The 25,061-nt window shown below is 44.8% G+C and overlaps 1 protein-coding gene across 2 annotated transcripts; it reads right to left on the reverse strand.

The window, feature by feature from the left end:
* Positions 1–4,853: 4,853 nt before the first annotated feature.
* REST (RE1 silencing transcription factor) lies at positions 4,854–21,452 on the reverse strand. 2 transcript variants are annotated; one of them, XM_017805921.1, is made up of 4 exons: positions 21,412–21,452; positions 19,369–20,279; positions 13,234–13,317; positions 4,854–10,316 (listed from the first exon to the last, which is right to left on the reverse strand). In XM_017805921.1, the coding sequence occupies exons 2-4, from the start codon at positions 20,267–20,269 to the stop codon at positions 8,617–8,619; spliced, it is 2,685 nt and encodes an 894-aa protein (XP_017661410.1). In that variant the 5' UTR covers positions 20,270–20,279; positions 21,412–21,452; the 3' UTR covers positions 4,854–8,616. The 2 variants fall into 2 exon arrangements, with proteins under 2 accessions (XP_017661410.1, XP_017661411.1); XM_017805922.1 differs by having other exon boundaries at positions 8,617–10,316; positions 21,408–21,443.
* Positions 21,453–25,061: the final 3,609 nt, after the last annotated feature.

Raw genomic sequence — 25,061 nt, forward strand, 5'->3', positions numbered from 1 at the left:
TGTTATTAAAAGTGTAGATGAGGCGTCTATAAGAAAAAATAAATAGCCAAAAGGTTAATTTTGTTAATATGGTAAAGAATGAAACTCTAATATTATAAACATCATAGAAATGAGTATTCCCATTTCAGTTAATATATGCTGGTGGGTTCCCTTTGAAATCAACAGGCCTGTATGAATCAAGTTAACAGTATGAGTGAATTTGTTCTGTGATCTAATTAAAAAAAGCTAATAATCTGATAAGCATAGAAGTTTGCAAGGATTTTGTAATCACTCCATCAATTGCCTTTTTATTTTTTGTTTAGTGGCAATTCTAAACTAAAGGTTTTATAGAGCATTCAATTTGACTGTTATTAAAATGCTAGTGTATTTCATGTACCTATTTTAGTATCAGAGCAAAGATGTAAGACTACACAGCAGAATACCTTTTTAAATCAAGGGTCTGATTTCCAAATGTACTGAAAAATTGATAGGAATTAGAACTTCCTAATGTGAGCAGATGGAGGCTTACCACCTTGGAAAAGCAACACCTACAGGTTTAAATATCAGATTCATGTGCTGCAAATAATCACTGGCTAGCTCCACATGCACATAAATGAATACACACCTTAGAGGCATTTACAAGTGGAAATAACTACAGATTAACCACAGGGGTTGAGGTTTTCAAGAGCAGAAATCCAAGCTGTATAATGTTATTTCTCATAATTTTTCTCTGTTCTTTTTTTATTCTGCTTCCTTTTTTTTCTTTTCTTTTTTTTTAAAGAAAGCCAGAAGTGTTTTTGTTACACGCATGAAATTCATCAAGAAAATGATTTCTCTCAGATTACTGCTTTCTTTTTTCTCCCTTGCAAACATTACCACTGACAGCTTTGTATTTTTTTCCTTGTAACATTCAAAAATGCAAACTTGTCTGAAGTATGATATCTACAAGGCCTCAGCAGAAAGTCACCACCTCCAGTAGAAGTCACCATCTTCTCCAGTAGGTCCTGGAGTCACTGCACCACTCATGTCAGAGGTCTCCAGCCGGACAGACCTTCTGACAGCAGATGTAGCTCTGCAGGTCTCAGGTTGCTGAGAGGACCTGATGCTACTCCATGAAGGTGAGTCTGACGGTCATCCCTTCTGCAGAAGGTGATGATGACAGCCCTGGGACAGCTATTCTTTGTTGTTCATCTTTAAAAGGGAATATTGAAATGCTACTCAGATCTGACCATTGGAGGGGGTTAAAGTGGAGACCAGCACCCACAGGGCTCCTGGATTGTCTTTACCTGGCTGACTTTCTCCCCTGGTCACCTGGCTGCCAGTGCGCTGTCACATCAGAGAGTCGTGTACATCTGCAGCCAGTCACTTCTGCTCAACCCTAACCCTAACCCCTTGATATCCCCAGTGGGATATGTGGCCAGTGGAGAATGAAGATTAACAGTAGATTATCCTTGTCTAAATAAAGTCACATTGCCACTGAGTGCTGGCGTTCCGGACATGCTGGAACTTCAGTGCCAGCTGGAGTCAAAGACAGCCACAACTGGTATCGCTAATGCATTTTTCTCAGTCTCTTTAGTGGCAGAGTGCAGGTCACAGCTTGCTTTCACCTGGAGAGGTGTCCAGTGCACTTGGAATTGGCTGCCCCAGAGGTGGGAACACAGTCCTACCATCTGCCATGGACCAATCAAGACTGCACTGGAATAGGGTGAAGGTCCAGAATACCCACAGTACATCAACAATATCATCATGTGGGACAATACATCAGCAGAAGTTTTTGTGAAAGGGAATAGTCCAAATCCTTCTGAAAGCTGACTTTGTCATTAAAGGGAGGGCTGCATCTCCCTGCCACACTGAAAGCACGGATGTATGGTCACGAGTGGGAGCCTGTGGGTTGGTTTTCTTTGGCATGCATCTGATGTGGTGCCAGCTCACACCTCCCCAAAAAAAAAAACCCACAGGTTCTTTTCCCACCCAGTGGCTATTCCCTTTTCAGAGCTGGTCATGGTGGGGGACTCCCAGCCTACAAAAATGACTGCTGCTTTTCAAGGCAAGAGCTGAACAAGTCCCATGCAAAATTTGAAATTTTACCCACTGTTAACACACTCAAAATAGCCTGTAATGTGAGGAGAGGCCCATTGGGCTGAGAGCCTAGTGAACCACACAGTTTGCAGTTGCCCACAAACTCCCCCCAGCAGCAACTGTCTTCGCTGATCTTGCAGCTAAACTGCTGGGGGTTGCCCAATATGACGTGCTGGAACAGAAACTTGATGGTGGGCCACCCATGCCCTGGCAGTGCACTGACACATCCCAGTGGTTCTTCTGCTGGGAGAGTTGTGTCTGTGCAGATCAGATAGCAGCCTCCTGAAGCACCAGGTGGAGTTCCTGACTGTCTACTGTTGGGGATGAGTCGGTGGTAACATCCCATGTCACCTATTGCATGCCATGGTGTGGTTATACCACATCTTTGAATTATTCTGTGCCTCAGGTCCTCGGTCCAGCCTTACCAGGCAGCACCAAATCAAGGAAGAGGACAAAAAGAAAGAAGGAAAGAAAAAAGCCCTCAAACCATCAGGGTTATTCTGGCCAGCTCTAATCAGACTCAGTGCCTGCTTAGTACCTTTTGGGAAGACTGGAGGAGCATATGACCCCCAGCACAGCAACAGGAAAAGCCCCTGGCACTCTGCAACCACTGCAGGCACTGCCAACATCCTTGTCCCTGGCATCCCCGCCAAGGGACCAGTCACCATCTTCCCACTCAATTTTTTGCTGCAACTTTCTTTTGGCTGCTTATGATGGAAGCAAGCCCAGCAACAAACATCATCTGTCCCCCTCACCTCCAGCACAGCCTCAGCTGCAGATGACAGCAGCTTGAGTATTCTGACCTGTATAGGGCTAAAGGAGACCATGAAGGCTCCTTGGACTAGCCTGTGGGCAAAGGACGGGTTTGGCCATGTGGTTTGAGCCCGGGGGTGTCAGAGCTACAACATTGTGTTGCTGCAGGTCTGGTGCTTCCAGCAAAGGAGGGAGAACTCATTTTACCAAGCTTAAAAATACAACGTGGGTGAGAGAAGGATCCTGTCCTGTCCTTTTAGATTTACCTTTTCCTACACATAGCTTATATTGTATATGAACAGTGGTAAAGCCAATTATGTCAGCATGGCTAAGCTTTAAAAACAAAAGACAACCACCAAATCAAAATCAGGAACCTAGCATTTTGGCTCCTTCAGAGCATTAAGGCCTGAATAAGGCAGCTGAATTAAGACACGAGCTCGCTCTGTCCCCATACAAGCCATCGGGAAGCTAAGCTATCCTCCACTCAAGTCAACTCACCTTTTGGGCATCTCAGTGTGTGGGGAGGATCTCCTGCTGGCCTGCAAGATACCGCAGAGCCATGCATTTGTGCTTAGCTACCCAGTTCTGCTAAAAAACAACTTAGCACAAAGCAGATTCTTAGCTGACTTTTCAGCCTAGCAGGTTTTATCCTGGTCTTCTATCAGGAAAAAACTAGCAGGTTTTCTGGCGGGGTGCAAGGAACTAGTCAAAGATAAGGATGACCTGACTGCAGGTGTAAGGGAAAATGATTTCTCAGGTTGCCAACCCACTTGTGTTCTCTGGTTTCAGCTAGCTTGTCACCAAAACGCCTTCCTGGGGGTGAGGGGCAGCACTGGCTGGTGGTGCAAAGGGTAGGACCTCCTCTATTGATCCAGTTTGAAATCATTAACTTACACAGCACAGGCAGAGGCACACAAGTGCCTATCCAAACCCTGCCATCTCTTTGCCATGCTCTTACATCTCCTTTGCAGTCCATGGGCAGGCTCAGGTATCGCTCCTGTTCCCTGTCCTCACCATAAATTGCACACGTTGCCTACAAAACTTCTAAGGGGAGCAACTCCAAACCCACCCTTATCTGAATACTGACAGCCCCCGCCCAAGGGTATGTCCTGTGGTAGTGGTGCACCCTGCTCTTTGCTGCTTAACTAGTAACTGTATGGCTTGGAAACCTGAATTTCCACTAAGATGTCACAGGGTGGGAGAGGGGCATGGCTTATGAGAAAAAGTTATAACAGAGAAGCCTAAAGCTCATTTCTTATGTTCTAGGAGCATCCCGAACCATTCAAAGCTGCAGCAGCTGCATACACAAGTATCCCCTTAAGTTCATCAAATGTTTGCCTTAATCCCTTAGGAATTGTTCTGTGCTAGGAGGAGGTAAGAATGATCAAGCCCCACAAGTAGGTTAGCATCCAGCTCAGGTTTTCTAAAATGGCCAGGCTGGCAGACAGATGAAATGTCACCCTTGCAGGTTATTCCAGGCTCCACAGCTCTCAAGACATTTTCAGTGTCTATATAGACAGTACTGCAGCCATAGGGATGATGGGTGACATTAACTTTTACAAATCTACTGCTAATTCACCAAGTGAGACTGCATCAGAAATCCTTCTGGAATGCAGAAGATATTGCCACCTCATTACCTCTGAAAATCAAATTTAAATTCCTCGGCTTCCATCAAGTTGCATCCCTTCTCACGTGGCAGGGAATATTGCCTTTCATGCCCATTGGGCCCATCCTCCAAAATCACTAACAGGTTCAGCATTCCATATGAATCTCATCCATATGCACGCAACTCCCACCTTGTGCCCTGCCCTCACTGAAATGAAAACAGTACGCTGAAATGGAAAAACAATGTATTTCTGGAGCCCCTGTCCCCGCCTGCAGCCAAGTCTGCGTGTGCACGCACCTGGCATCTCTGTACTGGCTCCCCCACACCCACCTGGCTGGCTGGAGGTCTTCAGGAGTTCTGCCAATGTTGCTTGCACTGCTCCTGCCTCTGGTTACAAACGGCTTCCAGAGCCATTAATAAGTAGAAGATAGAAGCCGCATGTTCCTTAATAAAGTTTATTTAATCATAACTATGCTTAGGAAAATACACTTGTCAAGGTTAATATAATGCAATTTAGTTTATACTACATTTTGGACAAAAGACTTCTTATACATGATTTAGGTAAAAACAGGATGTATGATCTGGCTCGTTTTACATCTATTACAAATGTAGAAAAGACTGTCATGCACTACAGTAGAGAGCATGAAAAAAAATTACCTTTGGTTTAATTCAGAGAATACAAGTATTGCACTGTAAAAGCATCAAACATGGTGCAACTAAACATCATAAACATGTTTCCATGCCAGCTTACAAAAGTTTGTTAGCTAGTGTAATTTTAGAGGGGGAAAAAATTTATGTACACATAAAACAATTCCATTAGCTATTTGGATTCTGTTAATATCGTATGCACGCCACTTATCTATACAACTGACATTCAAGAAAACTCTTGAATTTGATTTAATACCTTCCAGCTACATTAAATCTGTTGAAATCAATGACATTATCATATCTTAACTGGCCTGTCAGCTCTTAAACATTCTTCTTTAAATGACTAAAGTTCCAGCCTAGGTCATCAAAATCCAGAAATAGCAATTACAATACCATGGATTATTAGTGCCTAGCTACCCACTTCTTGACTGTTTCCCAGGGCAGTTACTTTGACTGTATAGATTCATACAGCAAAAGCCCAAAACACCACATTATTCGAATGAGGGCTGGCAGTGTAGGGGTATCAGTGTGCTAATCCTTCCAACCATGTATTGGAGGTTAAACACTTATGAAGATACTATTGCCAAAAAACACAAAAACTCTAGCATTGGCAAAACCAACACATAATAATTTAAGAATATTGAAAAAGACCAAGGAAAAAAAAAAACATTGTTTAAAGGGAGATACAGCAATGTAAGACCACCATATATGGTGGGCTACCTGACCTGCACTCCCTCTCAAACACTCAGTATTAGCAGTGCTTAACATTTTAGATACACATAATGCATTACATCCTTGCCTCTTTACTGTAACATAATCCCAAACCTTGCAGAGAATTCCAACACAGTTCTGCATCAACATTAGGTATCTCAGGACATTGTTGATGGGTCTCAGATATAAAGAATCAACTTTTCTTCTTAATATGTTAATAATAATTTATTTTCAGTTTGTCATCTTGTGGTAAGAAACACTGCCAAACAGGAGCCGACTGTTGTCTTCAAAGAGTTCTTGTCAGATCAAGCACTGAAACCTTGACCGCTTCATGGAAATGTGCAGCACAGTATTTCAAAGAACCATCTTTGTTCTTATCTCACAGAGAGATTTAGAGTCAGTCAACAGCAACATTTTCATTTAAAAACAAACAAGAAAAAAATTATCAGGCCAGTCCACGAGTTTATTTGAACATAGCTAAAGTCCTTGAAGTCTCTCACAAGATGGCAGAGGCTCTTTGCAAGGATATGAAGGGAGCTATAAAACCTCTACACAGTACTGGAATTCCCAGCAGCTACTCATATCGCTCACAAATGGTGGCAACATTTATATATAAAGAAACACTATTATAAAAAAAAAAAATACATCTAAGACTATTACAACTGGTAGTTTAGGAAAAAAAATTCAACTAGGTTTATTTTCTTAATGTTTAACATAAATATAGTTGCAACTTGATCTTGAGTTGACAGTGATTGTCGCAGCCAAGGTAAGGATTGAACACTATCTATGCAAACAAAAACTCACTATACATTATACAAGTTATTTCTGCCATGAGGGATGCCTTCCCTCTCAAATCTTTGGCCTCCTATTACCAATCTTTCCCAAAAGCAGAAGCAATGTAGCATTGTTGCTCTCTATTCATTCAAGGCAGTGGGTTTCTTTGGAGGGGAAGATGCTGTGGGAACACCCAGTGAAAAATGGGGTTTATTCCAGAACTTAAACATCGAGAGTTATTTGCTACAAAGTGCTCTGACAAATGCTGTCTGAGCTCTTCAACTCCACTCTCCAAATAACACCCACCTCCAAATTTGCATTTTTGGAGCTGACAATCAGAGAAGCTGCCCAACTGTTCCCACTGGAAAGGCAGCTATTGACCATCGGAAGAGTGCACAGATGAGACCTGGAGGGCTTTGCTTCTTCCCTGCTGGTTTGGATTTTGTTTACACTTTGCCACGGGTTGGCTACAAGCAGTAAGTATGCAATCTCTCGTGTGTGTGTGCTAGAAATGACATTCATTTAGAATTACAAACTCCCAGTATGACATGTAGACCTGAGATGACAATCTTACATGCTTCTCCCTGCACGGAAGCAGGAGGATGATTTTATTAAATGCAACTTGAATGAATAAGGAGCAGAAATCCCTAGTTTTTTTAATGTCAGGTTTGTTGCTTACCAGTTGATTTATCTGTATTTGTTTGATGGGGTTTTTCTGTGTATGAGATGTTAGATTATATCACTGCTACTATTTTGGTTTTTTTAAGCTTGTGATGTTTGACCGCTGTCCACCACAGAAATGAATAGGGAAGGGGAAAAAAATAACCATCTGGACTTGCAGAATGTGCGAACTGTTTCCACGGAGAGTGATTATTTTCCTGTCCAAATTATTAATCAGAATTTATTACTCTGTATGTGTGTTCAAAATATCAGAAGTGGCATTTCCATGATAGAATAAATCTCATTACAAAGTGTTTTGAAATTGCATTGGTATCCTTTTGCTCAAGGACTATACAATTTTAAAGCCAGTTAAAAATATATAGCCAAGCAGATCATAATTTCAGCAACTTCATGCACGACTAATCACAATCCAGGAAAATAAGAAAAATCTGCAGTAAGAAGCATCACAGAAAACTGCCACAGAAAACTGTCCCGTGGTAAGCAACAAGTCTGAATGTTTCCAAATAAAAAAAACTTACATACAAAACCAAACATGCATATATAAAGTGTACATGTTCTGCACAAGCACTATTCCTAAAGGATTAAACTGCATAGGTAAAAATCAAAAACAATGTGCAACATTATTAAGCCCTTAAAGCACAATCCAAAAAAAAAGCAGAAAGTAAAAATAAAAAACTTGTTCCCCCACAACAAAGCCAATTACATATCAGTGATTAAGATATTAATCAAGACAGAGGTTCTCCAATCAAAAGTTGGAAGGACTGCTCTCAAATTTTGGCTTATCATTCATGCTTAGGGGACCTGAAATGTACGTTCATAATTGTAATTAGCTTAAACAGTTATGTTCATCACTAGCCAACTTTGATTTCTTTTACAAAGTGCTCTTTATGTAATAGAAGCTATATTCCTGGTAGAAAAACCATCAAATAGTTTAACACTTTGAACTTCAAGACACATCGAAAAGAGCTAAAAAAAATGGGGAAGGGAGGAGGGGACAGAGTTGGCTGCTAGAACAAAAACAACTAATGCCAGTGGCTCTATGAACATGCAACTTGTGTATTGCTAGCTCCAGTCTTGTTCCTAAAACTCAGTTTATAAAAGAACTGCATATGCTAATAGACTAGAAGCTTACGCTCACTTTACAGGACAGAACCTCATACCACCTACCTGCCTTCTCTAATTAAGAGATCCAATAGTTAATGAGTTCACCATTACACACAAAGTTGTCAAAAATATTTTCAACTTACAAAAAAAAAAAAACCAACAAAACAAAAAAGAAACCAATGCAGACACTAAAGGAAACCATGCTTAAAAAAAATCTACAATATCTGTACATAAGCTGTGTAAGATCTTACAAAAGAAGATTCTCCAAACAACCGCTATTTCTATTCCTGCCCTTTTGCTGCCTTCTCAAGATAATACACATTAACTAGGTGCCGGTTGAGGTGCTTGCTGTATTCACCTTCTTTTTTAAATGAGCGGTCACAGAAAATGCACACATAGTTCTCTCTGGCCTCTGTGGTGTCTGGAGCTCCTTGTGGTGTCTTTGGACTTGTTTCCTCTTGTACAGAGCGAGCACCATTTAACCCCGAGTCATCGCTTCCTTCTGATATGTTGTCACTTATGTCGCTGCCTTCATGGCTGTGGATGCCCTCATCCTCATCCATTTCCTGAGATTCATTCACTGCTGTGTTATCCCGAGATAAGGCCAGAGCTACTTTAGGGCTCTGTGTACACCTTTCTGGAGGCATGGGTGCTGGCACAGCATCTCCTGTTGGCTCTGTCGCTGGCAGGCATGTCTTGGTCAGGTCCATCAGGTCTGAGTTGCTCACAGGTTCTGCCACAAAGGTTTCCTCTGGCTCCTTCTCAGGTGCCAGATCTGGTACCACATCCATGAGCACGTCCAAGCTTTTTTCAGAAGACACTGCATGGGAAGATTCCTCAGAGCAAGTGTCTTCCCCTTTGTTGGCCCGTCTCTCCTCCTCTTTTGCATCAATAGTGTCTTCGCTCTCTCCTGCTGCAGCAGGCATTTCTTGGTCCTCTACCTCAACTTCTGTGTTTGCATCCTGAACTGGCAAACAAAGCTGCTCTGGATCTTGGATGCAGTCTTCTTTGGGATCAGTGCTCTCCCCCTTGAGAGCATGATCACCATTGTTGTTTAATGCCACTGTCTCAGAGGGATCTTGCTCCTTCTGGTTACTGCTCTCAGTGTCCGGCTTCACGCATCCATCATCTTCTGTGATATGATGCTCATCCAGCATCTCCTTTTCCTCGATCTTTTCCTGGTTGAGTTTACTGCTTTTTTTACTGTGCTTAATTTTCAGAGCTTTCTTTTTTCTATTTTTCTTGAGGCAAAAAGTTTGCTTTTTAGGCTCCTCCTCTGGTACAACATCACTTTTTTGAGCTTCCTGGCAGTCTCTGGGTTTAGCTTCCACTTTCTTTTTCTTTTTTGTTACTAGTGAGGTATCATTTGCTGGCTCTTGCTTTGAGGAAGTTGCTTCAGTCTCTGCCTTTCTTTTGACCTTCTTTGTTTTACACGTTTTCTCAGTACTCTTCTCAGTTTTAATATCCATCTCCCTGTTTTCTGAAGCTGATTTCCGACTTCTGGTTGTCACCTGGCCTGCAGAAACATTGCTTGTTGATTTCTTTTCCTTTGTCAAATTATCTTTTTTCTCCACCTTCACAATTTTCTCAGTTTTCTTTGCAGCTGCATCCCCTTTTGTTGGTTCCTTCTCCACTTTGTCATTACCGCTCTCAGAAAAGTCAGCTTCACTCTTTTTAGTCCGTAGCTTCACCTTTGAAACATCCATGGTGATGTCAGCACAATCGGGATGCCTGGATTTGATGTGGTACTGCAGGTTACATTTTTTAGACGCTGCATAATCACAAACAGGACAGAGGAACTGGCGCGGATTGACGTGGAGCTCAACGTGCTTTTTGAAATTGCTCCGGTCAGCCGTTTTGTAGTTACAGTGCGGGCAAATCAGAGGCTTTGGCCCATTGTGAACTTGCCTTGCATGACGAGTTACTTCATGCTGGTTTGAGGCCACATAGCTGCACTGATCACATTTGAATGGCTTCTCACCTAGGGAAGGAAGGACGGAAGGGAATGATGGTGATTATTAAGTATGGGGGTTGGGGAGCATTCACTTCCCACTAATACAGATAAAGAAATATGAAACTCAAAAAGGATAAAAAAAAATTATCCATGCGCCTTTAAAATTAAGCAAAGTCAACATAAGAAATCCAAAAGTCACAAACACATTCACAGGACACTAAGAACAAAATACAGGAAAAGAAAGAAGGGGTGAGGGTTGGGAGGAAGGGGATCCAAAACCAAACAAGCAGTAACAACGTCACAGGTTCTGGCTAGGCATACATACCGGCAGAGATCTCTCTACAGTAATATTAGCAAATGGAATCCATACCCAACTGGTCCATTGAATGCATTGTAGAAAAATGGAAATGTAACATTTGATGAATAGCAGTTTCACACAAACGTTTCAAAAAAGTCCAACTTTACACAGATTTAGCATATTTCATGTTTGCATTGAAAAGGAAATGAGGGAAAAGAAGCTAGCAAAAACCTAAGCACATGAAAGGGGTGCCCAGATGATCTTTACCTCTGAAAAAGTTCAGTTCACTGTTTTGGTGTCTCAAACACATGATGTATTGGCTGCAGGCTACTCTTGGCAAGCCAACCAAATGCAGACTGAAGCCATCATCTTGCTACTGAAATCCGCATTTACAGTTGTGCAACAACTCTTGTAGAAGTGTTCTGCTTAGTGCATGCTGCTGCAGCAGAAGTGGCTTTTCACTTACACATCAAAGCAAATAGGAAAAACACTTCTAGTGCAACAACTCAAGCCCAGAAATAGTCTGAGAGCATGTGTGAATTCAACTGAGGAATTTGGGATGCTTCTGAGGTCTGAACCAGCATCTCAAAAGTGACCCACAGAACTCATGCCTGCCACTTCTTCAATAAGCTGAAAATCCACTCCAGTCCCTTCTGCGCATGGTACAATAGCGCTTCTCCCACCCTTGCAACCTGCTGCCCTGGCACTGCCCATACTCAAGCTGGTCCTCCAGAGCATGACTGAGGAAACCAGACAGCCTGCAGTGAAGATATGGTGCCTGTTCATGCGTTAACCACATAGTTGATCTGCAACACCCTCAAAAACTCTAGAAAAGGCTGTGCTGCTTCCCTGGCAGGAGGGGGTCATTTGTTTAAGAATCCAGATCACTTCATGTCTGCCTGCAGCATCTCTTTATTATTTAAATAAGAGCCAGTTTGTTTCCCTCCCTCCCCACTTTACGTCCTTCCTTTTTCCCCTCACTTTCTGGTGACGTTTTCCACAAGTTTAAGCTTGATGTGCTTATTGCTCATCCTGCATCCAAGTATGGAGCCTTACCACCTACACTTCAAGGCACAATTCTGTGTTACATGCGGTGAGGACAAGAGCAGCCTGTGTCTTATATACACACAAACAAGCTGTTCTAAGTACACAGAGTGCTCAGAGGTAGCTGCAACAAGGTAACTCAAAGACAGTGTGTAAAGACTTTGCGCATCACCTCTAAATCCAGGGGGTTTATTGCACAACTGAAAAGGACATGTACCAACATGGCTGAAAAACCAGCTGTGAATTAGGCTTTAAACCACTGTCATTTGCTGTCTGACGTAGGAAGAAAGCTATGGCACCATTTGGCCTCAAAAGGTCAGCCTGTGAACTGCAGGAGTCCAGAAATTGCCACAGAAAAGGTTCAGCTGCCTGGGCAATGCAGCAAAACACACAATAGAATTTAGAAGAGCTAATAATACAACATCCCTGATAGCAAAAGTCATGCCCTCCATCCCAGACCTTTGAGGTAAGGGTCACAGGCAGATCCTACTCCTTAACTCCTTCAGATTTGAGACTTCCTTGCACAGAACAAGGGGAGAGTAATACATTCCTGAAATGGTTTTCAGGTTTGGTATTGACCAAACTGTTTGCAAATTCCGTTTGGCTGAACTAGAGTTTCAGCCAAAAATGGTTTTCATTTCTGGAAGCAGAATACTGCATTCACAAAATTCTCAAACCAAAACACTGACATGTCATTTTAAAGTTGGCTATTTTTAATGGCTCCAAGCCCCCCCCTCCACTACAATTAAAATTGCCTGCATCCTGCTTTCAATTAAAAGTCACATCTATTGAAATTGAAACAATTACTGTTCAGGAGATCTTCACTCCTGTTTGCTAGCATTAGGAATTCACCCAGGTCTGGTCAATTTACATTTCAGCAAACCAAAAGCACAGGCTGAGATCTACCTAAACTCCCCTGCAAGAGTGATAGAGAACAACTGTGCCTGTGTCTGTGGTGTTACAACTCACAAAAATGCTGCAAGAGAACAGATGTTTGTAACACCACCAGTAATGGGAAATAAAGGCTAGTGAAAACTGCTAATTTGGCTTTTAGTGCCAAAGTCACTTGTGAACAACTTCTGAGTTTGCTTTTTCTCCTCTGTGTCTCCTTGACATAAGCAGACACTAATTTACATCACCTCAGAACCCCTGGATGAGATGAAATCCCAGACATCATAGAGAAGACTCTCAGCTACTCAAAATTTTCCCAGTTTCACTGATTTGATCTCAGCTATGGCAGCAGACAGAAGACAAGAATTTGTTCCTATATCATCACAATGCTGTATTTATTACTAGATTACTAGGACTACTAGAGCAGCCCTATGAACCTCAGAATACATCTTGAAAAGTAAAAGGGAAAGAAAAAGATATATTCCTGTCATCACTTTTATTAATGACTTAGCATTTCCTTAGTAAGTACAGACATTAAAAGAGGAGCTAAAACTCAGGCTGTACTGAATAAGATGGCATCTCACAAAGAACTGGGCAGCCTGCTCTAGGTGAACTGGGTGACCTCCAGAGGTCCTTTCCAACTTCAACCACACTGTGATACTGTGAACCATCCCCTTTTCCTCAGTCCCGCTGCTGCCACGCCTTACCAACCTGAGTGGGTGCGCATGTGCCTGGTTAAATGGGTCTTCTGAGAGCTGGAGTAGGGACACATAGCACACTGATAGGGTCGCTCTCCTGCAAAAACAAATGGTAAATTAGTTACTCAAACACAGCAGATTCCCAAATCTGGTTACCAACCCAGACAGGTGAGGCTGTCACAGCCCCTCAAGTTGTATTTGAGGGCACGTTATCTCTCAGCAAAGGGAAACAGTGAGAATCACATGCCCGAGCTGGACCAGCACAATGTGTCCTGCCCTATGAACGAGGATAATAAAAAGGCAGAATATGAGAGAGGCACATCCTAATGTCCATCTGGGGTCGACAGTGACCTCGGGCAAAAGGTGATGAGGACAGACACCTTTAAGAAGCCTTAAGCCACCAGATCTGACTTTCCTACAGCATTTTCTCCCAGCACTCAGAAGATGCACAAAAGATACAGATCCTGTAAGAAACCAGGTATGTTCTTGCTTCACATAACATCTTACCTGAAATCTCAGTGTTTAATTTGGATTAAGATGGGGCATAACCATCCATTCAGCATGGATGTGCATTTCCCAGAACACGTGCGCAGATAGAGACCAGGTCTCTACTTTCAAAGTTTTACTGGCAGAGTGAAACTAGCTTGCAGCATGGAAAACCATGATGCCCTGCTCAGTGAAACTATGCTGCTAGCAAAAGCTACCAAAAGTGTAGCAGTAACATTTATTTTGAAGACTCAAAACCATCTGCCTGAAGACTTATTGGTTTTGGAGAACTAATGGATACTAACCTGTCATAAGTTATATCTCCACAAGAGAGAATTAGCTTGTAATTGTAGCTAAAAATTATATCAAGTACAATGATACTTGAAAATCCTTTTCAAGTGAAGACAAGCTCCAAACAAAGGCAGATAGTTTTAGAATTAACATCTGTAGGCAGGTCCAGATAAGTAACAGGGCTGTTTGCCTCAGACTACTAGTACAGCCCAGAGATCTAGGCAGCCTCATCTCCACCAGAAGTTGTAAAAACACTTCTCAGGTGGACACTCTCAACAAGAAGAGAGGAAGGAAGCCGAAAAGGGAAAAGGAAGTTACTTGGTTGTAATATTTATTCAAGTCATAGTCAGAATTACACTACACCATTTTGGTAAATTTGCTACATATGAAGCATACAACCAAGGTGCTCTACAAATCATGGAGACCTGGACATCAGCAAAAGCAAAAGCCCTGCACACAAATCATGTGTTCCACTTACAGAGCTATAGCTCTATCTGCAGCATGTGAGGCTCCACTGCTGGCCTGTGCCAAACAGCAGCAGAAGAGGTCTTTGTAATGCAGATTAATCCCACATTTCTTCTCCCATCAAACATTTATCGTTCTTGATTAAATCAGCAGTTTAAAGTTAAATTCACCCTAACAACAACAACTCCCCTTCCTTTCCAATTAAAACAAGGTAGGAGATTGGTGCAATATACACAATTAAGATTAAGTCATGTATAAGGGAGGGTTAGTCCTTTTGTTATAAAGAAATGGTTTTGTTTTTACGTGACTCCTTACAATTAGAAAATATAAGGCCAAAGGTCCTGGAATATTCAGTCATATCTTCTTTCCATTACCTGAAATTTCACTTCTGTAAAGTTACCTACAACATTAGGAATGTGGAAAAGGCTTTTACTTCCATACCCTTTTTTACATAGGGCACAGCAACAAAACATACTATTTATGTACGATGAATGCAACCAGTTTAAAATGTGTTATTCCCACTTGAGAATTAAATGCATGACTACATTGTAAAGGCTGTTTTATAAAACACTATTCCCCAAAGGATTTGTATTGTAATTTAACAAGCTCATTCATGACATGCAAACAAGCCACCAAAAAAACCTCTCCAGAAGACACTTACAGAATAAGCCCCAAACTAGCAAAAGCTTAAGCATGCACTTAACTTTATGCAAATGAACAGGCAGACTGACATAAGAGAACAAGTTTAAGACCATCTTGTTGAGGAAACTATCCAATCTCCATTCAGGAGACTCTCTGGCAGTCACACTCCCAAGGCCAGACTGCTGGGACTGAAGGCCCTTCACGGTAGGCAGATCCAGTGAGCCGACGGGTGCCCCGCTTGGCTCCCAACACACTCCACTCTCACAGTCAAACCAGGTTTCTTTACCAGTCAGACCCCAGGTTTGCCATAGGAGAGTCTCAGATGTCTCAGCAGTAACACAGCAACAGTCCAAGCTGGTGCCTCCAAGAAGGACCCCCAACAATTGAATCTCCGGGCTTTTATACCCGCATGCAAGTCTCGCTTTTCCTCCCGGGTCTTCCGCTCCTGTTGAGTCCTTCTGTGCCCATCCACCTCGGTGGAATCATCCATTTTCGTCTCCTTAGTTATCCAAAAGGTTGGCAGTTCATGGCTCCTGCTGTGTCTCTCAGTGTCTATTCACCTGACTGGCCTCACCAGTAAAGGGTTGGCTCTGTGGGCTCCCACCCTGAGCTCAATCTGCATCTCAAACTGCAGCTTGCAAACCAAGCTACCTCCTCCAAATGTAATCCTCAACGATCTCTTTATAAAGCCTTTTTTACAATGCCATTAGAGCTTCTGTCTGCTTGAAACGAAACTGCTTCCATCAAACTTCCAACACAGTGGCAAGCAAGAAAGATCCCCTATGACAACCAAAATGTAAAAAACCCCACAACAACAACAACAACAACAACAACAAAGTCCAAAGCTAGATGCAGAACACTGTGACTGCCTAAGCAGATGTCTTATTCATAGAGCCTTGCAGATTACTTTCAATGAAGTTTTCTAGAAATTGCTTCTAACAAGTAAAACAGGAGAAAAAGGAAGAGAACAATGCTGCACTGTCTTGCACATAGTACAGCTCCAGGATCATCAGCAGGTAAATCAAGTCAAAACTTGGTCTAAAAGGTCTAACAAGCACAAATGAGCCCAGGTAGGTCTTCCCCTGACACAAAGAGTCCTTTCTGCCCAAACAGCAGAGAGATTGCCCCGAACACCTCCACCACCCACTCCTGGGCAGCAGACAGGCTCTTCCAGATGTAGCTTTCCCAGGTGACAAGTTTATGACCATCTGTATAGTCCTTGAAACACTCCTTTGCCCAAGGTCCCCCACATTTGTCAGCAGCCTGCCACACAAGCACTGCCACAAGCTGCAAGGTATCTTCCAGGACAGGGCAGATTCATGGACACCTGCTTTTCAACACGGATGCAAGCAACAGGCAAGCAGATTACCTCTGCCTGCCTCCCCGCAGTCCCCAAACATGCAGAGGATAGGTATTTTTCCCAACCACTGAAGGTACTAGCATACAGCCCCCTTCCCTGCTCCTGGCCATGTGCTCTGGCATTTCCATGTGTCCCTATTAAGTCGATTCAGTTCACTAACCAGCAGAAAATCAACCTGGGGAAGAGAAAGGGAGTTTTGCTGCCATTTTAGTGAACTGAATCAACCAGTCCCAGGACATGGGGAGAAAATCGAGACTGCCTTTCTCCAGCAGCAAAGGCAGAGCATTTGATCCTGTGAAACTCCACTCTGTACAGTCAGTGTTTCAGAAAACTGTATGGCTCTAACACAGCAGAATCCAATTATCTGCAAGAAGGCATTCTCCCACACAAAAAAAAGTCTGGCAAAGCACAAAAAATAGAAGAGAAAGATTAAGTGTTTATCCAAAATTATTTAACTTCTTAGCAATCAGGAAACCAAAGAAACAAGCAATTCCAACTCTCTTAACATTCTGAACCCATAAAATAGGAAGAAAACTATGTATGTATCCCATTCATTTTTTCCCAATAAATATTTTTCTTAAGTTTTAAATGAAAACTATAATCCAAAGCTATTTTAGTATCATTCAGTTTTTATTAAATTCAGTATTGTTATGTGAACAGTCTGTAAATACTTTTGCCTATAAAATATCTGTATGTTTTTTCAGGTTTTATGGGGCAGGGATTGTTTGGGGGTTTTTTGTGCACTGTGGGTTTTTTTGTGTTTTTTAAGGCAACTTATTACACATTAATATCAGCAAAAACTTTTAGCTTGGTGTATAAATATACCTGTCATGAGCTTATCCATTCTTCTAATACTCTTCCTTTAGTTTTAACTCTCCCCCACAAAATCAGTGTTACTGGGAACGGGGCACATTGCTAAATCATTCTACTAACATATTTGAAAGCTTTTTATCTGGAAGACATTAACTCTGTAGTTATGAAGTAGCAAAAAAACACCTACCAGGGTAGCTCACTTCAGCTTAATTAAAATAATAAAAAGACACAGCAAAACAAAGAATCAGAAACCTTGACTGCATCCCTGTTTTTAAAGGAGAAACAAGGAACTGGATTTTTTTACAATTTTAATACAGTTCACTGGTAAATTGGTCAAATGCAGTGATAACAGAGCGCTTCCTGGGTAAACATGCTTTCATGTTCCTGTAAAACTCAACATGTTAGTTCCTGTAAAACTCAACAAATGATTTCAGAGATCAGAAAGGGGGACCTAATGTCATGTACAAACACAAGCAGGGATGAATTTAAAGTCGAGACACATGTAAACCAGACAGAAACCCAGCACTGGTTCACACGTGGCCATGAGTTCCCCACATGATTCATTTGAGTTTTTTCCCTATTATTTTGCCATTTTCACCCGATCTCTTTCCTGTTACCTCCTACAATACACACAAAGAAAATGAACTGGAGGATAAACCACACCATTTTGGTAATGTCTCTCACCATAATCTTTGTTTACTTGTTTAGGAAAAAAATATTTATACAGGACTGATTTTTAAGCTGATGGTATCCTCTGAACAACATCACTCAATTATTGTTAAGAGAATAATATGTCTTAAAGTACTAAAAATGCTAGCAGACTCTTCCAGCCCCGACAAAGCAAATACTAAAGCGAGCTGAGGAACACAAACTTCTGCACACTTAAGCTCAAGCCCAGCCCCAAGGCCTCTGGAGTGCTCATCCCTTCCAGACAGCTGCAGACAACTAAACCGAAGCCTCCAAACCATTTATGTCACTGCTGTAACAAAACATGATTTTAAAGGAGAAATTCCCCAGTGTTTTGCTCAGCCGGCATAATCTACAGTAAAGGGGATCCAAGTCAGGTCAGCATGCTGGAGGATGGCTAGCAAGTCTGCCTTCTCCTCAGAAAAGGCCTGACATGGTAGAAATAAAAGCTTCTAAGAAGCTGCAAGGAAGGTCTGAACTGCTTTCCCACTTCCACAAAAGGGATCAGGAAGCAAAGCATCTCATGGCCCAAAGAGGTGAGACCACGATGATGTCCCCTCCTAGAAAGGAGTTTTGTTATGCCTCAGGACTCCTCATGTGAGAGGCCGGTGAGGCTCTCTGATACAAAGCAAAGTATTTCCTAAGTCACTTGCAGTCCCAGCTCACAGGACAGCAGCAACAGTGAAGGTCTTCTGATTCCACTTGGTATAAACCAGAGAAAAAGGGGGTCTCACACTGTTCCTTCCGATTACAAATCGAGGTTAGGATAAGTCGGGAAATCGGGCCAAGGACTCCCTCGTAGGCTTCCTATAGGGCAACAGAAGTATGTGTCTACTTCTGGTTACTACAATGATGCAGGCCCCAGAAAAAATGAAGCCCCTGTACATTAAAATGAATTAATTCACTACTCTTCTTCTGACTTTGTAGATGCTGGAGGGCTCCTCTGCATTTGAGTATCAGATCTTTCTTCTCTGTAATTACACCATAGTCAAGTTTCACCTCAGTCTGAAAGCATCATTTTCAAAACTACCTATCGGATTTAGGCACCTTCTGTCAACCAGTTTGTTTTGGTTTTAGAGTATATCAGTTTTTGGTGTTGTAGACCCTGGCAATCATCACAGGCACACTTTGTCATGCCCTCTTCAACAAATAGGCTCATAATTACTAAACAAGATGCTCTTTATCTCCTCTTGGGTACCTGACATTTCCTCAGTCTTCTAGGATTGCAGACTGGAGCTCAAATCAAACCAAATTCCACAAGTCTATAACCTGCTGGCACCAAGAGAGAGTTTGTTCCATCAGGGTGGAACAAACTTTGCAAACAGAAGACTCTGCTTGCTTCATTCATCACAGATTTCTCAGTAGTCTTACTGTACTTCAATCAAAAAAAGATTAAAGACTTACCTGTGTGAGTCCGAATATGCTGAATATAATTGTTCTTCCTATCTGAAAAATAGGAGCACTCTGAGCAGGTATACACTTTCCTGGGAAAATGATTTCTAAGGTGTTTCTTCCAGTGATATTCACTGACAGTAGTGTAAGTGCATATGGTACACTTGTAGACTCTCTCATTTTCCCCTGCTTTGTTGTGATGCTTCAAGTGAGCCAGATAGTGATCATATCTGTTAGTGTTATAGCCACATCGATCACAACGGATTGGGCCCTTAGAGAAATCCACCTCTTCTGCAGTGCAAGAATCAGACTCTTTCACCTGTGCTTGCTTTTCTGCATTTTCTTCCACAAAGAATTTCTTAGCGCTGTGAACCCTGATATGATGCACAAACTCCTCTTCGGATTCTGCCTCATACTGGCAAGGCTTACAACGGAATGGCTTGCTCTTCAAGCTCTTACACTTGTCCTCTGTGCTTTCTGGAGTACATGGTGCTTCCAATGACACATCTTTGTCCACACTGGGTGTCTTAGCAGGGGAACAAGCAGCTGGACCTTGGCTTTCCACACTAGGAACCTCAAGGGAGCTTAATTCCACACTTTCGGGTGCCTCACGGTCACTCTCCACAGCCTGGGTATCTTCCATACCATCTGCATCGCTATCTGAGAAGTTACTGTCCTCCACAGTTGTCAGTTCTGCCATCTGTCTCTCTTCTCCAACCAGGTAATCACAGCAGTTGCCATTAACTTCTCCTGTTAAGGCCACATTTGCCAACATAATAAGCTGAGGAGCTGCCAGCTCAGCTTTAGAAAGGTCCTGTAAGTCATACATGTCATTGGACAATGCCATGCCAATACCAGTACTGCCAGGAAAGAGGCTGTTCCCACCAGACTGTCCCAGCACTTGAGTTGCCATGGCAGTAATTCTGTCGGAAAAGAAAAGAACACCTGTAAGCACCCGAGTGCGGAAAAGCCTCCTCTGCTATGTACTGTCCAAGTAGCCCTCCAGGGAACATCAGAACATTAGAGTTTTTTGCTGAGGCGCTGGGGCAGCGGGAAGCAGAACCCGGGGTGAGGCTGCCACAGACCTCACTCGGCCTCGGGGAAGGTGGGGGGTCTCGTTCCTCCCCCGGAGGGGCTGTTTGGCTCTTCCCTACGGGTGGTATAAGATCCCACTGTGTGGAGGACGGGTGGGGGGCGCTGACAGCGGGGGCCCAGGGCCGAGGCCGAGCTCCGGGCCGGCGAATGGCCCCAGGCCGGGCCGGGCCCCGCGCCTCTCCCCACGCCAGACGCGGGGGGCGGCGCAGAGCCCGCCGGTGAGTGCCGCGGCCGGGTCCCGCCGAGCGCCCCTGTCCGGCCGCCGCCCACCCGACGGGCCCACGGCCGCCAACAAAGGGGGACGGCCCGGCCCTGCCGCGACCTCCCCGCGGCCCGGTGCACATCCGCCGGGGGAGCCGGGCCGGGCCGTGCCCCGCCGCCCTCCCTCCCCCCTGCCTGCCAGGCACGCGGCCATTTTCTGCCTGCCCACACAAAGCGCCCTCCCCGCGCCGCCCCCGGCCCGCCCGCCGCAGCCGCCGGGGGGGCCTGGCCGGGCACAGCCGCCCCGCCGCTCCCCGGTGCGGACGCCCGGCTCCCTCCTCCCCCCGCGGCGGGCAGGGCAGGGCAGCGGCACCGGGGCGGGGGCGCGGGCCGGGGGAAGCGCCTCGGTACCAGCAAGGTCACGGCGGCCGCGCCCACCCGGTGCCCTGCAGAGGGAGGGGGGAGCGAGCGGCGCCCCGGGCCTGCGCCCGGGCCCACGGCCTGTGGCTGCGCCCGGGCCGGCCCGGCCGGCGGAGGCTTCGCCTTCCGGCGGCGGCGCGGCCCGGCCCGGCTCGGCGAGCGCCCCCGCGGCCGGCGCGGCTCCTTAGCCGTGGTGCTGATCCCCCCGCGGCCCGGCCCGCCCGGCCGCCCCCGCCCGCCCGCCGGCCGCAGATCAGCCCTGGACAGCGCCTCTCGCCCGGCTCCCGGCCCCCCCTGCCCGGCGCCGCCGGGCCCCGCCGCGCTCGCTCGCTCACCCACCGGCGGCGCGGGGCCGCCCGGCCGCGCGGCTGCTGCGGGGCGGGGCGGGGCGGGCGGGAGGCGCTGCTGGCGGCGGCGGTGGCGGCGGGCGGAGGCGCCCCCGCATTCCAGCACACAGCGCGCAGCGGCGGCACCGCCCCGCCCGCCCCCGGCAGGAGGGGCCGGGCCCAGCGAGGTCACCCGGCAGCGGCGGAGGGCGAAGGGGAAGGGGTGGCCCGGCGGTGGCGTTCGGGGCACCCGCCCGAGGAGGGGGCTCGTGCCCGGCGGCCGCGGGGCTTGTCCGTGCCCAGCCCCGCTGCCCTGCGCTCCTTTATCCTGTTCAGGGGCGATAGCGCTGAGCTGCCCATCGCCAGGCGGTGTCCGCGGCATCGCCTTCACGAGGCGAGTCCAGAGAAGGGCGACGAAGCTGGTCGAAGGGGCTGGAGCACAAGTCCTATGAGGAGCGGCTGAGGGAGCTGGGGTTGTGTAGCCTGGGCAAAAGGAGGCTCAGGGGTGATCTTATCACTCTCTACAACTACCTGAAAGGCGGTTGTAGCCAGGTGGGGGTCGGTCTCTTCTCCCAGGAAGCTAGTGACAGGACAAGAGGACATAGTCTTAAGCTGCACCAAGAGACGTTTAGGATGGACATTTGGAGGAATTTCTTCACAGAAAGGGTGATTAGACATTGGAACAGACTGACCAAGGAGGTCGTGGAGTCACCGTGCCTGAAGGTGTTTAAGGAAAGACTGGAATTGGCACTTAGTGCCATGGTCTAGTTGACATGGTGGTGTTTGGTCATAGGTTGGACTCAATGATCTCAGAGGTCTTTTCCAACCTAATTGATTCATTGATTCACCCTGCTCCACCGTGGCATGGTCTAGGCGACTAAACTACCCAAATACAAAACGTAAAGTGCCTCATGCAATCGCAGGACTCCAAACCTCCAAATTTATTCCTTGTTCCAAAACTAGGAAAAACCCCAGCAAGCGTTTGTTGTGGAGCCTGGCTGTGCACCTGCTGGCTGTGGCAGGTCCCTGTAATGGTGAGCTCAGGAACAGTGGGCAGTCCTGCTTGTGTGACAATCCCAATTCAAAATGAAGAACCCAATTTTCCTAGTGGTTCTTTCTTCTCTTAGGCACTCGTGTGGCTCTTCATCATGAATATCTGAAAAATTTCCTTGGCCCTGGAACTCCTCAGGCTTAGCTGATTCATAAATCCCAAACCTTTCAGCAGGAGCCAAATACCTAATGAGGTGACATCACTAGGAGGCTGCGGAAACCCCCCTCCCTGTGTCATCTGGCCAACTTCAAAGAGAGTTATGCTGTACTGCTGGGCAGCAGGTGCAGACGGGGCCAGCCTCCCTGGCTGGCAAAGTAGTAATTTCTCCTAAACTGGGGAAAGCAAATGTTTTTTTTCCTAGATGCAAAAACAGCTGGAGAATGCAAACTACGTCATGAATTGTTGAAGGACTGTAAAGATACTCTGTTGGATATTTAAATGGGGTATCTAAAGAGTATCTCTGATCTGTTCCTGTAACAACCTTTCTGGCCTGCACAGCAGAGGTTTGATGTGTGTGCTGGATGTGCCTTGCCACTCTCCTTACTAACATGCCTGCGAGGGGTGTCCAGCGAGACCAGAGTAGGGCCACAAAGATGATCTCAGAGAGGGCTGGAGCACCTCTCCTATGAAAATAGGCTGAGAGAGTTGGGGTCGTTCAGCATGAGGAAGAGAGAGCTCTGAGGAGACCTTATAGCACATTCCAGTACGTGAAGGGGGCTTATAAAAAAAAAGGAGTGACTTTTACACAGGGAGATAGGGACAGGACAAGGGGATACAGTTTTAAACTAAAAGAACAGAGATTTAGATTAGGTGTTAGGAAGATATTCTTTACTCAGAGGATGGTGAGACACTGCAACAGGTAGCCCAGAGGAACTGTGCATGCCCCATCCCTGGAAGTGTTCAAGGCCAGGTTGAATGGGGCCCTGAGCAACCTGATCTAGTGGGTGGCATCCCTGCCCATGACAGGTGAGTTGGAACTGGATGATCTTTAACATCCCTTCCAAACCTATAGTTCCAGGGCTCTGTGACAGGCGCACACCATTGCCCCTCAGTTTAAAATGCCACCACGGTTCTGTCACAAGTCAGCTCTTTGCATCTTTTTTTCAGTGTCTGATGAAGACCAGTGGTGATCTGGGCTTTACACTGGAGGGGTTTTTTAGTGTAAAAGTGGCCCCTTTCAGCACTTCAGTGCGCTTTTTTACCTGAAATATGGTTCTTCAGCTCTCAGAAAGCTTCTGAGTAAAACTTGTCAAAGCACATAAATAACCTAAAAACCTAACTTACTTTCAATAAGGTTTCATTTTCTAAGTTGTTTTAAAGAAGTTTTCTTGCTTCCCACCTCTTTTGAAAACAAAATTAATGCCTTTTATATTTTATATTCAGAGAAGAGTTTCCTCATTGTGTATTTTTTCCTCCAAAGATTCGTTCATTAGCAGTTACAGAAATGCCAAGAGTGCTTGCAAATCTTGCCAACTGGCCCTACTTCTACTTGGGTATTTCTGTTTCCCAAGGGCAAGCTTCTTTCTCCAGCCTCCATATATGCCTGTCATTTTCTTCATCCAGAAAAGGAATTCCCTAAGACAGGCATCTTATATTATGAATTTATATATATTTATATATATTATGTTATGGCTTTATTTGAAAGAGGTTGCTCTAAAACCTTAACCTGAGGTCTTTTGCCGAAGCATCGCACTCTTGCAATGTCAATGTGTTTTTCCTCCTGCTTCACTGCTCCCAGGATACCCATAGTTTGGAGCCGGGTGCTTGGATCGCAGCCATGCTGTGGTATTAATATAGGCTACAGCTCTGAGCTACTCCTCAGGAAGAGAAACTTGAGCTCATGGGAGGATAGACTCACATCAAAGCTTTTCCCTTCCGAAATATATGGATGCTATTGGCTCAGGCTACTTGGCTCTGAAAAATATAATCCAACTGTAGTCCAGCTTCTGTAAGTAGTGACATTGCTGTTGCCTACCCCTCTTCCTGTAGAACTTGCCCTATTTGCAGACAGCTCTTTGCTCAACACTCCCCTTATGCCAGGCTGACACAAAAGACATGTTCCCTGGTGAAAAGCTCCTTTGACCTCTAAGTTGAACGTTGCTCCTAAGTCAAGTCTGAGCTGTTCATAAACCCCCTTAACTCTAGTGGCTGCCCCATCAGATTTATAGGTTAAAACTCAAGTTACACTACTCCTTAGCTGTGCCAGAAGTCAAGTGCTGTTAGTTCTCCAGTGCTTTCCAAAAAAATCCCCCATGTGCACCCCAAAAAGTCTTAGCAGCACACGGAAGTGGCTACATCAATTATTTTGTGGTCGGGATGCTTTTGAGCAGCTTGAACATAGATAATTCTGCAGTGAATATGTATCATGAAAGAAATGATCCACATCAAAGCCTGTAATGTCTGAAAAAAAATGCAATAGTAAATAAAAACTTCTGCCAAAACAAGAAACTTGACGTTAATACTCAGATGGATTGTTTCCATCCTGCATCAGCTGGGGAGCAGGGAGCTGAAACTGTGTTTGTAATAGAAAGCACACTTCAATAGTAACATCCAGCTGTTATAAAGGCACTGCATTCAGAACTGTTAAAGCATTTTAGATGACTTGAGGTTCC

The sequence above is a fragment of the Lepidothrix coronata genome, unplaced genomic scaffold, assembly GCF_001604755.1.
Source record: "Lepidothrix coronata isolate B3197 unplaced genomic scaffold, Lepidothrix_coronata-1.0 Scaffold13, whole genome shotgun sequence".
In the NCBI taxonomy this organism is placed as follows: Eukaryota; Metazoa; Chordata; class Aves; order Passeriformes; family Pipridae; genus Lepidothrix; species Lepidothrix coronata.